Source organism: Danio rerio, chromosome 17 (assembly GCF_049306965.1).
Source record: "Danio rerio strain Tuebingen ecotype United States chromosome 17, GRCz12tu, whole genome shotgun sequence".
Classification (NCBI taxonomy): Eukaryota; Metazoa; Chordata; class Actinopteri; order Cypriniformes; family Danionidae; genus Danio; species Danio rerio.
Window position 1 is genome coordinate 45,054,750 of NC_133192.1, and position 16,663 is coordinate 45,071,412.

The following is a 16,663-nucleotide window of genomic DNA, read 5'->3' on the forward strand; positions in this document are numbered from 1 at the left end:
ACGAATCATATTGGCAGTAGGCTACGATAACCGTTTTTAAGGTATACTGCGGTTTGGAAAAGTCAGTGTTACAAAACAGTCAAAATTTTCTGCAATAACGTTCCTAATGCATGAGTCAGATTTTTTATTTTTTTTTAGGACAACAGTATTTCTAGCAGAAAAGATATCAGGGATGCCGTTTTAAATTGTAAAAAAAAACTATTTTTGAAACAATTGAAGACAAAAGAAGTCAATACTTCATTTAGTTTGACATGTTTAATGTTACAAAATATTTTAAATGTTTTTCACGATAAAATATTTTATGTTTAAAAGAGAAAAGTTTTTGTTTTTTACCCCAAAATTTTAAAAGAATATATATTTTAGAGCAGTAATCATAATACCGTGAAACCGTGATATTTTTATCCAAGGTTATCCTATTGCCAGAATCTTATACCGGCCCATGCCTAATTGACAGTTAGTAAAAACACTGTAAAATGTTTTCCTTGTAGTTTTTGTCTTGTTTTATAGTCCAAATATCTACAAATTGTTAAACAGTAAGCACTTTTTAGACAGATTTGTAGTAATTTTTTTTTTCTTAAAAAAGCTGAATAATCTTCCTATCAGGGTAAATAAATATTGTTAAAATAATATTGTTTTTGGTTTGAATTTATTATAATATATAATTAAATTAAATGGCTTGTTTTACAGAGAAAAAAAATAACTTTATTTTGAAAACAAAACTTTAATTTTATATATATATATATATATATATATATATATATATATATATATATATATATATATATATATATAAATTAAAGTTTTGTTTAGTCCATATATATATTTGGACTAGAAACGAAGGCTGGTCAATATGGCAAAAATGCAATATCGACAATTCTTTTCCATATTGGTCTAAAGTTTGGGGTCAGTAGGATTTATAAAAGTTTTAAAATAAGCTTCTCCTGCTCACCATGCAAGGCTGCACTCATTTAATCGAAAATACAGAACTTGTACAATATAATTGTAGAATATAAAGTAACTGTAAAAAAGTAGTTTATCATTTAATTGTTAATTTTATTTGTCCATATTTTTAGTTATCCAGTGAGTCTTTGACCATCTGATCTCTGCGTCATCACAAAAAAAAAAAAAAAAAAAAAAAAAAAAAAACGAACAAAACTGAGACAGACTAAATACAGAAAAAAACTGTGGAAACATCTCCAAAACACTTCAAGGAAACTGTGTGTGCATACAATGTGTGTCATTTTTTTTTTTACTTGTCATGCAGGCTATACTGTAGCTTTGGACCATTCACCGAATTCAGAATTGTGATTTAAAGGACACTTCTGTCAAAAATAAATTAAATAATGTCTGTTTAATTAGGTTTTTCATTCAGGTCTGTCATCTCAGACAACTTGAAAAGCAAACATTGTTTTCTTTATTAAACTCTGAGTATTTACATGCCATAATTAACCTGTTTGAATTCCATGCCGGTTTATATGTAACCAGATACTTCTTCACATGTGCCCATAAACTCCAACCTCTTTTTGTACTGTAAACAGATAGCAAGGTGGGTAACGATGATGCTTCTAGTGTCTCTGCATTTGTACAATGAAGTGATCCCATCATGTAGCCTGCTCTGCTGTGTGTTCAGATGTAGAGGCTCACAAGTGTCCTTACACAGAACCCCAGCTTTAATAGAAGAAACTGTGAAATGTATTACTTTTATATATGAAGGGAACATCCCAGAAAGAGTGGTCAAATCCTTGCTCGTGTGTGCAAAACATTTTTGCCAGACTGCTTTATGACCTTGGGGAATACTAAGTGGTTAGCATGGCTGCCTTACAGAAAGAAGGTTGCTGGTTTGAGTGCCCATTGGACCAGAAGACTAGGACTGTGTGATTAATAAAAATTGAAACATTGCGATTAGCTAAATGCAAGAGGCTGCGATATGGAATATATGTGTATTATTCAATTTCCCCCATCCAGAGCAAATGCGTGACTGCCGTCTGCATGTGACAGTCATACTAGCCAGTTATGCCTAGTTCAGACTGCATGATTTTAGCCCCGATTTTGGCTCGCCGACAGGTTTTGAGAAATCGCCGACAAATGCCTGAAATCACAAGCAAATCGCTGCTCGTGCACGTGAGTGACAATCACACAGTATGAACAATCAAAGACGCGATCTGAGAGAATCGCTGATGAGTCGCCGATGCCTGTGAGATATTTGGCATGCTAAATATCTGGAGCTGTCGGCGATTCAAATCATGCCGTGTGAATTGAGTTTTGACTGAAAATAACATCAGCGATCGCCTACAGCCAATGAGAGAGCAGCTTTCACTTGTGTGTGTGTGTGTGTGTATACCTGCTGCAGGCCAGCAGGAGGCTGGGGGAGAAGTTAAAAGCGCTCTTTTTCGTTTTTTTTGGACCCACGAAATGGAGGAAAAACTAGTGGAGGTTTGACAGGACTCAGGAGCAAACGTGTCTGTTTAACATTTCATACAGAAAGAAATTAGTTTATTATCAACGGAGAAGCACTTTAGCAGCATCTAGAACAGCAGCCTGTAAGTACATTTAAGATTTGTTTCAGTTGTTGTGTATGGTTTGAGGACTTGTTTCCAGCTGTTTGTGTAAAGTTGTAGGACATTTAAACTTGCTTTCAGTTGTGTATAATACTAGAAGTTGTTTAGCCACTGTTTCCTTGGTTACTATAAGAGCTTGTGTAGCGAACGCAGACGCGGTTCGCGTCGTCCGCCTCAGTTTCGGCCCTTGTTTTGACTCGGGAGGCGTGTCCAAACGCCAGGTAACCACTATATAGTGAGCACGGTAGCATTAGTCGGCAGGAGAAGCACTTTAGCAGCATCTAGAACAGCAGCCTGTAAGTACATTTAAGATTTGTTTCAGTTGTTGTGTATGGTTTGAGGACTTGTTTCCAGCTGTTTGTGTAAAGTTGTAGGACATTTAAACTTGCTTTCAGTTGTGTATAATACTAGAAGTTGTTTAGCCACTGTTTCCTTGGTTACTATAAGAGCTTGTGTAGCGAACGCAGACGCGGTTCGCGTCGTCCGCCTCAGTTTCGGCCCTTGTTTTGACTCGGGAGGCGTGTCCAAACGCCAGGTAACCACTATATAGTGAGCACGGTAGCATTAGTCGGCAGGAGAAGCACTTTAGCAGCATCTAGAACAGCAGCCTGTAAGTACATTTAAGATTTGTTTCAGTTGTTGTGTATGGTTTGAGGACTTGTTTCCAGCTGTTTGTGTAAAGTTGTAGGACATTTAAACTTGCTTTCAGTTGTGTATAATACTAGAAGTTGTTTAGCCACTGTTTCCTTGGTTACTATAAGAGCTTGTGTAGCGAACGCAGACGCGGTTCGCGTCGTCCGCCTCAGTTTCGGCCCTTGTTTTGACTCTCGAGGCGTGTCCAGCTGAATTCAATCAGCTAGTGCTTTAGGGGTTATATAAACAACTAGTTCACCGCGGCAGCGGTCGCGGCAGCCTCGTGTGAAGACCGCCTCGTGTGAAGACCGACGAGGGTAAAGACCATCGACTCTACCTGCGCGACTCCACCGAGCAAAGACACCGACAAAGCACTTGAGTACTTTACTTTGTTGTTTTACTTTACACTTATTTTTTTTGTTGTCAGTGCACTTTTATTATGTGTTTTCTAATTCCTGTTGTTACTAACACTCGCAAAACACGGGAGGTACGCTGCAGGCGTAATCCTCACAACCTTCGTTCAATACATGTATCTACTATTTCACAACTCTCTCTCTCCGTGGGCCTCTGGAATTGTCAATCAGCTGTTAACAAGGCTGATTTTATTACCTCCATAGCTACATATTCTGACTATAATCTCATGGCTCTAACTGAGACCTGGTTGAGGCCGGAGGACACTGCTACACATGCTACTCTTTCTGCTAATTTCTCTTTTTCCCACACTCCTCGTCAGACAGGGAGAGGGGGTGGGACTGGACTACTAATTTCCAAAGAATGGAAATTTACTCTGATACCGTCCCTGCCAACAATCAGCTCCTTTGAATTCCATGCAGTCACCATTATCCACCCCTTCTACATAAATGTGGTTGTCATCTACCGCCCACCAGGTAAATTAGGTCACTTCCTAGATGAACTGGATGTTCTTCTCTCATCTTTTTCTAATTTTGCCACTCCCTTATTGGTGCTAGGTGACTTCAACATTTACGTTGACAAACCGCAAGCTGCAGACTTTCAGACTCTGCTTGCCTCTTTTGACCTAAAAAGAGCACCTACTTCTGCTACCCACAAATCAGGTAATCAGCTAGACCTTATTTACACACGACACTGCTTCACTGATCAAACAATAGTAACTCCACTACAAATATCTGATCATTTCCTTCTGTCTCTCAACATCCACATTACTCCTGAGCCGCCACACACTCCAACACTGGTTACCTTTCGCAGAAACCTACGATCTCTCTCACCCAATAGACTATCCACCATTGTTTCAGACTCTCTTCCTCCATCTCGCAAGCTCACTGCACTTGATTCGAACAGTGCCACTAATACACTCTGCTCCACACTAGCATCATGTCTAGACCGATTATGTCCTCTTGCATCCAGGCCAGCCCGTGCCAGTCCTCCTGCACCCTGGCTCTCGGATGCTCTCCGTGAGCACCGCTCAAAACTTCGGGCTGCAGAGAGAATTTGGCGGAAAACTAAAAATCCTGCACACCTCTTAACATACCAAACTCTTCTGTCCTCTTTCTCAGCTGAGGTTACTTCTGCAAAGCAGACGTATTACCGTCTGAAAATCAACAATGCCACTAATCCTCGCCTACTTTTTAAAACATTTTCCTCCCTCCTCTATCCTCCTCCTCCACCCGCATCCTCCACACTTACTACTGATGACTTTGCTACATTCTTCTGCACCAAAACTGCAAAAATCAGTGCTCAATTTGCTGCACCTACAACAAACACGCAAGATACAACACCAACACCACACACACTCACCTCCTTTTCTCAGCTCTCTGAGTCTGAGGTGTCCAAACTTGTGCTATCTAGCCATGCAACCACCTGTCCACTCGATCCCATTCCCTCTCATCTCTTGCAAGCCATCTCTCCTGCAGTCATACCAACACTGACTCACATAATTAACACATCTCTTGACTCTGGTTTATTCCCCACTACATTTAAGCAGGCTAGGGTAACCCCACTGCTAAAGAAACCCAACCTGGACCATACGCTACTTGAAAACTACAGACCAGTATCCCTGCTTCCATTCATGGCCAAGATTCTGGAGAAAGTAGTGTTCAATCAAGTCCTGGACTTTCTTACTCAAAACAATCTCATGGACAACAAGCAATCCGGCTTTAAGAAAGGCCACTCAACTGAGACTGCCCTGCTCTCGGTCGTGGAGGATCTCAGACTGGCTAAAGCAGACTCTAAATCATCAGTCCTCATTTTGCTGGACTTGTCAGCTGCTTTTGACACTGTCAACCACCAGATCCTGCTATCTACGCTTGAGTCACTGGGCGTTGCGGGCACTGTTATACAATGGTTCAGATCTTACCTCTCTGACAGGTCATTCAGGGTGTCTTGGAGAGGAGAGGTGTCCAACTTACAGCATCTAAACACTGGGGTACCTCAAGGCTCTGTTCTTGGGCCACTTCTCTTCTCCATCTACACGACATCTCTAGGACCAGTCATCCAGAGACATGGATTCTCCTACCACTGCTATGCTGATGACACCCAGCTATACCTCTCTTTTCATCCTGATGATCCCTCGGTTCCAGCTCGTATCTCAGCCTGCCTGTTGGATATTTCACACTGGATGAAAGATCATCATCTTCAGCTGAACCTCGCAAAAACGGAAATGCTTGTAGTTTCTGCCAACCCGACTCTACACCATAACTTTTCAATCCAGATGGATGGGGCAACCATTACTGCATCCAAAATGGTGAAAAGCCTTGGAGTAACGATTGATGACCAACTAAACTTCTCTGACCACATTTCTAGAACTGCTCGATCGTGCAGATTTGCACTCTATAACATCAGAAAGATCCGACCCTTCTTATCTGAACATGCAGCTCAACTCCTTGTTCAAGCTCTTGTTCTCTCCAAACTGGATTACTGCAACTCTCTACTAGCTGGGCTTCCAGCTAACTCTATCAAGCCTCTTCAACTGCTCCAGAATGCAGCAGCACGAGTTGTCTTCAATGAACCTAAACGAGCACATGTCACTCCACTGCTAGTCCGTTTGCACTGGCTGCCAGTTGCTGCTCGCATCAAATTCAAAACTCTGATGTTTGCCTACAAAGTGACTTCTGGCCTAGCACCTTCTTATCTGCACTCACTTCTGCAGATCTATGTGCCCTCCAGAAACTTGCGTTCTGTGAATGAACGTCGCCTCGTGGTTCCATCCCAAAGAGGGAAAAAATCACTTTCGCGAACGCTCACGCTCAATCTGCCCAGTTGGTGGAATGAACTCCCTAACTGCATCAGAACAGCAGAGTCACTCGCTATTTTCAAGAAACGACTAAAAACTCAACTATTTAGTCTCCACTTCACTTCCTAAGCTGCAATTGCCTCTTTGAATATCACACTAATTGTACAAAAAAAAAAAAAAAAAAAAAACTACTAACACTTCCCTTCTTAGACTTTACAGACCTGAAACTTGCCTTTAGTACTTATTCATTGTTGCTCTTGGTTGTGTAAATTGCTTCCTTGTCCTCATTTGTAAGTCGCTTTGGATAAAAGCGTCTGCTAAATGACTAAATGTAAATGTAAATGTCAACGTTGAGGAGAAATGGCTAATTCCCTTTAAACGTAGGTGAGCAAACATGTACATGTTCTACCCCATTAAAGGCTTCTTTCTCATTATGTAGCTAATAACAAAAGATATACTACATGTTTTTGGCTGTGAGACGTAGTTTGGACTAAGTTGTCGGCGATTCTCCCTATAGTCATGCAATGTGAATGTCCATGTCGCCGAACCATCTTGCAGTGTAAACAAAGCAGCGACGAAACGCTAGCCCAGATAGTCATGCAGTGTGAAAACATTTGTGACACGACTAGTTTGAAAGTCATGCAGTCTGAACTCAGCATTAAGTGAGAACACTTTTGTTTTGCCGAATCAGAATCCCAGAACTGAACTATGTGAAATGCCCACAATAAAAAAATTATAATAATTAAATAGGAAAGCGAACAGCGAAAAGAGAAACAGCACATCGGTAATATGGGAATATTTTGGTTGCTAAATTGTTGCCACAGCACGAGGAAATACAACAACCAGCACCTACGAATATTAGGATCTTGCTAAAACGTCAACTGATAGTATCGCCAGTGACACTCAATCTATTAGCACGCAAAAGCAAAGTACAATTTCAGAGTTGTTTGTGGCTATTAAACAATATGAAAAATAAAATAAAATAAATCATGAGAGACAAAAGCACTAGGAGGTAACTAATGCCATAACTCATACCTCGTTAAAGAAATGATGCCTTTAATGCATTGATTAAAGAGGGATAAAAAAAAAAACTCATCCAAATGCTGGATAGGAAATACACTTCCATCTCGCACAGCTCTACGTACATTGAATGTTGTGATATTTTGTGTAGCATCATTACTGATTATTTTGTTTTTAGACAATATAAGCTACAGAAAGGCACTTTTCAGTCATGTCAGTTTGCTAAATATTCTGTATTTTTATAATTATTATTTTTTGTTTGTATAATAAGCTACACTATCTCCCTAATTTGAGTTGAACTTGTTTACAGAAAGCTAAGGTCATTTAACATGCGCTTACTCTTTGCTCTGGAGAAAAATGATGAGTGTTTAATTTCTAAATATTTAACCACTCAGCTGCTATTTTGGGATTTCCACCTGGATATTGCCTACCCAAATTTAAAAGCTTCCCAAATCCACATGCAAAGGGGTAAATGCAAAAATGTGGTATCATTTTTAAGAAAACCCTTTCAATTCACACAAAACACTATTAAAAGTGTTGTATAAAATATCTGTATATGTTGTCTACATTATAATAAACACCTAAAAAAGACGCTTTTTGTATTTTCTTTTTTTATAAAGTCAAATTTGAAAGTAGGTTCTGTGTGGTCTAGCGTGCTGTAATTAATTTTGCTGGTTCCTGCACATGTCTGTAATCATAGAAAAAAAGAAAAAAATGTCTCTACCATACTCTATGTAAAAGTTATTGTATTCCAACTGATATGAGGTGATATGCAAGCCACAAGGACCGATCACTATTTTCATATTTCACTATTCTTTTGTTTGATCAAACATAATTCACTATGTTTGGACCACATCAGGCATATAAAATGATTACTTATGCACATCACCTCAAAAATAGAGGAGAAATGGCCCTGAACTGCACAGCATAAGGTAAGAGATGACAGCTGTCTGTGCAGTCTGGGGCTGCTTATTGATCATAAACATGTTGTTTTTACTTCTGCGCCATGGAAACACAGCGATTCTTTCAACAACTATTTGACTATTTGATATGTGAATATATTTCAGTAAAAAGAATGCTAGAACTGTATGAGCAACAGCAAGAGCTTTCATTTGAGCTATAACTTGTACATGTAAATACTTGTACTTGTACATGAAAAATATGTAAATGAACCAATACTCAACACCCAGCTCGGGTATCCAAAATACTGTGTATTTAAGTTTATATAAAGTTTGTACAGTAGAATAAAAACCAAAGTGATGCATCTGTGCATAAAATATAGATTCTACACTTTCAAATGAAACCTTTTAAGAGGGTCTGGTGCAATGCTAGACCCTTAAATCATAAAAAGCGAATGTCGATGACAGCACAGAGCCACAGAGTTTAACTGGTTAAAAACAAATTTGAATAAATGCTGAAGTTAATTTTTTTTCAGTTTCTTTTTAAACTAACACTCACTGCATTTTAGCAGTAAATGATACAGATTGTTGAGCTGAATCTTGACTACAAAATTAAATCGCAAATCAAATCACATTCGCAATCTGTCAAAAATGATGAATTAATAAATAAAAATCGGAATTTGATATTTTCCCCAATTCACACAGCCCTACACGAGACTTTTCTGTTTGGAGTTTGTATGTTATTCCTGTATCTGCATATATTTTTTTCCGAGTGCTCTGTATTCCCCACAGTCCAAAAGCATACATTATAAGTGAATTCGATAAACTAAATTGCCCGTAGTGTGTGAGTGTGTGATGGGCATCTGCCGGTAAATCATTACCCAGAGTAATTAGGGGTTCATTCTGCTGTGTGGACCAGGATCATTAATTATTTTAGTTTTTTTTTTTTTTTTTATCTGAGTTTTTTATTTAAAAAAAATATTTTATTTTTATTAATCTCTCAGTTACATCTGTCACTTGAGCACCAAAATGTAACCCACAAGCTAGCAAAATTTGTAAGAAACAGAGATTAGGGATCCTCCACCCCATTGCAGCGGCAATCAGCTCGCGTAAAATACACACGGCCCCGTTTACACCAACACTTCTTACTTTTAAAATACTATTTCAGAACTATTCTAGCATTTCTGAAAAGCCCTCCTTCCACACTATACCGCTGAAAATGAACATCATGTGACCACACACACAAACACACAAACACACAAACACACAAACACACACACACACACACACACACACACACACACACACACACACACACACTCATAGAGAGAAGTATGCGCTGCAGCGTCTGAGCTTCAGCAGTCAGCCCAGAAAGCAGTGCACGTCAGACAGTTTATCAAGAATGCACCGCTGGATCGCAGGATACGTGTTAAACATGACATTTAATTAATCTTGTCTTTATCTAATAAGTCTTTGGTCTTTTGAATCTATCAGGTAACGTGTCACAGCATCAGTACACAGCTGCAATCTTTCGCTTTGCACTTTTTTACCAAAAACCTCAGATATTGTTGATTGGTTGCTGTTAGTTGTGCCATTACAACAACACAGATCACTCTGCTTATTCATGCCAGAGTTCTACAGAAAAGGTGGTTGACAGGTGGTAATTAGTGTATAACTTATATTTATTTACTTGTGATTTGGTTATAGGTAAAACAAAAACCATGCGGGTCATGTAGTTGAAACGGTAGGCTACAAATAATTAATTCATAATGAATAAATTAATAAATAATTCACTGCCCCCTACGACGATGCCATCGTCCTTCATGATGTTTTACATTAGACATTGTACGATGTCAAAATTGTCGACATCGCCCTCTTCTAAAAGACATCTTTGGTAAGTTTTGATGCGAAGGGGAAAAGGCCCAGTAAAGGACCCACAAACTGCCAAGAAAAGAATCCACAACCCATTTGTCAACAAATGAGGTAAATCCAGAATCTCTGTGAAAGAACCAACCACTAAAATATCACAAATGTTGGCAGCCGTTCATATATAGTGTCTTTTCTGTGCACAAGTTTGTTATTTTCAGTGAAGGCGTGTGGGTTGTGTGCACATGTTGGGAGTAAGGTTTACTGTTTTTAGATACACAGCAATGTTGATACGATGCACATGTCTAGCCTTTAGCTCTACTTGCTGTAGTGCATTTAGAATGTATTCCCGGGGTTTAGAAGGACATAAAATACAATCATTTGCTTTGGCTTTCTTGTTCAAGTCTGCCACTAGTTTAAGGTGACTGCTAATGAAGTGAAACTGCTGACTGTGTACTGAGATGTTTAGATAAAAAGGGTGTTTTTAGACCTGCCACCTCAATTCCTAAAAATCCTAGAGGAAACACTGCAATTACAGTCTCTTTTAATATTAAACAAATAATTTATTGTTACATAAGGATTGTTATTTTTGCAGAATACACTGCAGAATGCTTATCAGATATAGTGATTAGCATAATTGAGTAAAGCCCATTTTGAAAACGTATATTTGTATCCATTTCTCAGTTAATAAAGGCAATGTGTTTTGGTGCATTTAAACAAAACAGATTTATTTAACTGATATACTTATTAAAATAATATTTGTCACCAAACATATTTAGAAATTGAAAGATAGTACAATTAAATTCAAGCTAAATGTTTACAAAAATAAAATACAACCAACAAAATTTTAACTAAATCTTTCCTTTTTTTAAAAATTGTTTTGATTTTTCCTTTTTTTATTTGTATTTGATATTTTTCTCTAACATATAAATTTACATGTACTAGTTTCTGGACCATTCTCATGAGCTATTTTTATAGATAAGCTCCAGTTTTGGCTTCAGTACTGACTAATGTAATGTATATGCAGTTACGCACAAATATAATATTGTGTATAGCTTCCTATTCAAAATATGAATTTAAAAGATAGATTTGTGAGGGATGTACTTATAAATGCTGAGCCCTGTACACTTATGCAATTAACCAGCTAGAATCAAGTATTCAAGAGAGCCATGAAATTAATAATTTTATTAATCCAACATATGCAGCTTCCCATAAATAAGTTAAAACATCTCATAGGGTGGGCATTAGACCATGTGGGAGTCAAATTTTGCAGTTTTTGCAGCAGATTATTACATTTTCTGTTTTATCTCATCAGTCATCTAAAATGGTTTATATGTTTCTAATGCCAATATGTGCCTGCTTTTTAAAAAATGATTCATGGTGCTGCACCTCCTTTGAGAGATTTTGTCACACTGACCTAAGTAAAAAAAAAAAATGCTCTAGTTACTCACTCAACTTCCAGAGGAGAGTGTAGGCTACTGTAGTACTCCTAAATCTAGGACTGCATTCAATAAATCTGAATTTTCTTCTACAAACAAAAAATATTGGAATAATTTACCAACAGAGATCATATAAAATGGACCAGGTTTCAAATGTTTTCACCCCTGAGAGAAAAATGGCTAATATCAAAACAAATTTGCAGTCACCAGTGATTAATGAGTGTGAGAATGCATACAATCTAGTGTGTGTGTGTGTGTGTGTGTGTGTGTGTGTGTGTGTCTTGTATTCTTAATGGGGAAGAAGTATTTGTATATCTGTGCATGTCTGTGAAGAGCGAGTAAGTAGGGCTGGATTTTAGAATAATGTTAGTTGATTGATGGAACGATCTATAATATTGGAGCAACCCTAAGGTGGACATGCAAATGTTCCTCTTTTCTAAACAGAGCTATCAAAGCAGCCCAAATCCTTCAAATCGGCTCTAGGAAAACACTGGCATTTGCAACCAATTTGTAGCAGTGGCACTGGCCTGATTTTTAATAGCAGCGAGGACAGATGATAGATGATGACAAGGAATGGATTTGATGGCTGACATAATATTTTGCCTGGAGTCAGACTAGCCAGACTGCCAGAGCAGTGAAAAGACCATTTGACAAACGTGGAGGAAGTCATTATGCCAGGCCAGCGGTGCTAATGCTGGAAAACACTGTATTTTAGGTAATCGCTCACTGAATATTAACAATTTTGGAGGGAAAAGTGTTGGAAAATCTAAATGTAAATGTCATCTCTGGAACTGATATTACCATAAAAAGCCATAAAAGCTGAAACACCCGCTTCCTCAGAGGAAATCCACATTTGATTAAGGCAAGTAGCCACATGTTAAATAATGACAAGATGTAAAACCAAATGGAAATGACTTTTATTAGAACTAAACCTGCCATTAGGATGGATGAGCAGGCCGAAAAATATTATCATCTGAAACCGGAAAATGTATGTGGAAGCTAAACTTTTCTTTCAGACTTCTTCCTTGCACAATCTTTTGTGTGTCTCTTACTTCTGTTACTAAGAAGTTCTGTGAGAGCAAGAGAATTGGACATATATTGACTTAAAATTCAGGCTTAGCTGAAGCTCACTTTAGTCTAAGGATTATGAGTCAACTCCAAAAGAGTTGATTCCTTGACTCTCAATGGATTTAATACCGGAATCGACTCCAGGATGGGAGACGTGTCTGTTTTTTTAAACCCTCCTGAATGAGGAGGATGCATGCTACAGTTATAATGCTCAGTTTCGAGCACGATGAGCTCCGAAGATATCCGATCTGAATGCGTGTTGACAAGTTTCGAATTTCGCAACCACGAATACTCTAGGCTACTATAAACAGTGCTGTAGGATGAAGTTTGCTTTCACTTTTAAATTCCTATAACCTTTTGCAACTTGGTTTTAAAGATGATCTGCATGTGATGTCAGGTTTGCTGTGTTATGAATGGAATATGGCATATGTGTGTAAATTTGTAGTGGATCGACGTCTTGCATAAACTCTACTCAAGTAAAATTTTTAACTCACAGTACATCCGGAAAGTATTCATAACGCTTCCCTTTTTCCATATTTTTATTTTTTTATTTTATGTTACAGCCTTCATTCAAAACAGATTAAATTCATTTATTACTTCAAAATTCTATACACAATACCCCACAATGTCAATGTGAAAAAAATGTATTGTTGCAAATGTATTAAAAATAAAAAACCTGAAATATCACATGTACATAAGTATTCACAGTTTTGCCGTAAGCTCTAAATTGGAGTTCACCGGTGGTAAACTCAGTTGATTGGACTTAATTTAAAAAGGCAAACACCTGTCTACACAAGGTCCCAGGGTTGACAGTGCATGTCCATACACAAACCAAGCATGAAGATTAGGGTTGTAACGGTATGAATTTTTTACGGTATGATAATCGTCTAAAACAATACCACGGTTTGACGGTTTCGCAGTATACGGTATTAAATAGTAATTCTCATAGCAAAGACCCTGAAAAGAATAAGAACACGTTTTCTGACTGAACAAAGGTTTTATTTCAACAAACTTTTGAAAGAACCATTTTAATAGAACTATAGAAGTCTTTTATAAAAATAAACTGAAAAATCTCCCATTTTAATAAATTAAATTAGAAGGAATAAACAAGCAGGGTCTTTTAAGATTAGACAAAAATAAACTTAAACTGTCCTTCCTTATAAGCAGGATAAATGGGAGACAAAAAGTGCAATACCAAGTTTATGGCTGTAAACATGTATTTAAAGCGTTGTTTTTTTCAGTCTAGGTTGTGATGAAGAAATGTAAGCATGTTGAGATTTTCAGGACTTAATCTTGACCGCTGAGGTGAGAGAATGTGTCCACTTGTACAATGAACAAATAAAAAAATAAGAAAATAATAAATAATGTGTCAAAGTCCAAATAAACATAGTGCAAATCCTCAGTAAAAAATAGATATAAATATTTACTATACTATAAATAGTTACATAACGAAACTAGATTTAATATGGAACATCCTTAGGTTTTATGTGCCAGCATGGATATGGTTGTCAGTGGATATGGATTTGGATGTGGTTGTATGCAATGCAGACAAACAGCTGCACCTTCATTTGTGTCTTTTGAAAACAGCAAGAGCAGCAGTTCGTCTTTGCTGTGTCACTGTTTTGTCATGTTTCTGTGCTGCTGTGCATGCAAAAGTACTTAGTATGAGAATTATTTCATGCAAAACTTTTTTTTTTGCGTTTTATTTAGCCGCGCATAAATGTATGCCTATCTCTCATTCCGTGTTGTTCAAAAAGCTCAGTGTTGGTCCACAAACAAAAGTGAAACCTATGCTTATTGGTTGTGATATAGCGAGTTTGAACCAATCTGGGCATGGAGGAGGGACAATGCATCAATGTATCATATCTGGTTTGTCCGGAGACACAGTAACGAGCGTTTCTTTGTCAAATCAGCGTTGTCAAATTTTGATGACGTAACCGCACTGATTCCGGAGCCTCTGAAAGTCCGCGAATGTTATGTGATACAGCACTGGAAAGTTGAGATTCTCTTTTTTATGCCAATCTTTGAATTGTATGAATCGGATCAGCGGTACAAAAGTTATTAAACATTTAAGAGCAATACTTATTTTTAGCCGCGGGCAGCTGTCTCTGTCTTTAAGGGTTAAAACCGTTGATATGCAATTGTTCATGGTATGATAATCGTGCACGTTCAAATCGTGGTAGACCGTCATACCGGTATATTGTTACAACCCTAATGAAGACAAAGGAATTGTCTGCAGACCTCCGAGACAGGATTGTCTTGAGGCACAAGGCAGGGAAAGGTTACAGAAAAAATGTCTGCTGCTCTGAAAGTTCTAATGAGCACAGTAGCCTTCATCATCCGTAAGTGGAGAATGTTTGGAACCACCAGGGGCCTCATGTACGAAGACTTGCGTGGAAATCATACTAAAACATTGCGTACGCACAAAGCTGTTAATGTGCGTACGCGGAAAAAAAATCCGTTGTATGAAACCCACACATATTATTTGTACATCCGAATGAATGTAAAACTGAGTGCAACATGCACGAGCACAAAACCCCTACCTGCCTCCTCCCCCGTATGAATATGCTAATGACTCTACTTTGGCAAAACCAAACGAAAAAGTAATGTTGAAAGCAAGCAAGAAGAGAAACTTTGAACAGAATGAGAATTGGAGGTGCTCCTTTCGGAGGTAGACAGGAGAAAAACGGGTGTTATTTGCAAGTTAGCCTCCGGAATTAATAACAAAAGAAAAAAATAGAGTGGGAGAGTTTAGCTGTTGCGGTTGACACAATTGGGTCTGAACATCAGACCGAATGGATTAAAAAAGACATAGTGAGATCTATAGGTGTAAACTGTTGTAGTGTCATTAACATCCTGAGTGGCGCAGCTTGTAAAACGCATGTTATCAATGTTTTGACACGTTTGAGCATGAACTCAGTTCGAATCCAGCATCTGATGAACTCATTCTTCTTTTTTCCCCCACTACATATCAGATTTTGGCAACTATTTATCATGAGGAGGACAAGTAGGAATCATTAATAAAGTCTGTGAATCTTATTTTATGTGCACATTTATTGAATGGAAATGTTTCTGATTCACGTATGCAAATCCATCTTCAGATGTTGCTTTTATAGCAATGTGTGTGCAGTAGATAGCTCTGATTACATTGGGAAAATAGGCGATCACTGCATATTGCGCTTTAATGTTTGGCAGTTCAACTGCATGGTATGGAAACCTTATATACCTGCTAGACATGCAGATGAACCCGTCTCATACAGCTGCCATTGCACCACGGCTCAAAGACACTTTGTAGAGTGCAAGTTAACACAACTGCCTCTAGGATTCGCCAATGGAAATAAAACAGACATGCACAAAAAACGTGGTGCGGCCGCCCATCTAAGCTGAGTGATCAGGAGAGAAGGGCCTTAGTGAGGGAGGTGATCAATAACCTGATGGTCACTCTGTCTGAGCTCCAGCGTTCTTCTGTAGAGAGAGGAGAACCATGCAGAAGAACAACCATCTGTGCAGCAATTAAACAATCAGGCCTGTATGATAAAGTGGCCAGACAGAAGTCACTCCCTGCAAGGAATTTGCCAAAAGGCATCTGAAGGACTGAAGAACAAAATTCTCTGGTCTGATGAGACTAAAATTGAACTCTTTGGAGTAAATGCCAGGCGTTATGCTTGGAGATAACAAGGCATTGCTTATCACCAGGCTAGTACCATCTCTAAAGTGAAGCATGGTGGTGTCAGCAACATGCTGTGGGGATGTTTTTCAGCAGCAGGAACCGGAAGACTAGTCTGGATAGAGGGAAAGATGAATGCAGCAATGTACAGAGACATCCTGTATGAAAACCTGATTCAAAGTGGTCTTGACCTGAGCACCCAGAGGAAACCCACACGAACATGGGGAGAACATGCAAGCTCCACACAGAAACGTCAACTAACCCAGTCGGGGCTCGAATCAGCAACCTTCTTGCTGTGAGGTGAT

General features: G+C 38.4%; 2 protein-coding genes across 21 annotated transcripts in view; one reads left to right on the top strand and one right to left on the bottom strand.

Annotated features, from left to right (window-relative positions):
* Positions 1–16,663, bottom strand: part of ralgapa2 (Ral GTPase activating protein catalytic subunit alpha 2) — a 324,474-nt gene that overhangs the window by 253,870 nt on the left and 53,941 nt on the right. The gene's annotated exons all lie outside the window — the stretch shown is intronic.
* On the top strand, positions 1,258–7,995 carry LOC141378446 (uncharacterized). Its single transcript, XM_073927827.1, has 2 exons — positions 1,258–4,078; positions 4,160–7,995. The coding sequence occupies exons 1-2, from the start codon at positions 3,631–3,633 to the stop codon at positions 6,526–6,528; spliced, it is 2,817 nt and encodes a 938-aa protein (XP_073783928.1). The 5' UTR covers positions 1,258–3,630; the 3' UTR covers positions 6,529–7,995.

What these genes read in the sequence shown, in the direction of transcription:
- LOC141378446 (XM_073927827.1), top strand. Translation starts at nt 3,631, where the DNA reads ATGTGTTTTCTAATTCCTGTTGTTACTAACACTCGCAAAACACGGGAG. An exon ending in TGTCATCTACCGCCCACCAG is followed by an intron (nt 4,079 to 4,159) that starts GTAAATTAGGTC and finishes TATTGGTGCTAG; the next exon opens with GTGACTTCAACATTTACGTT.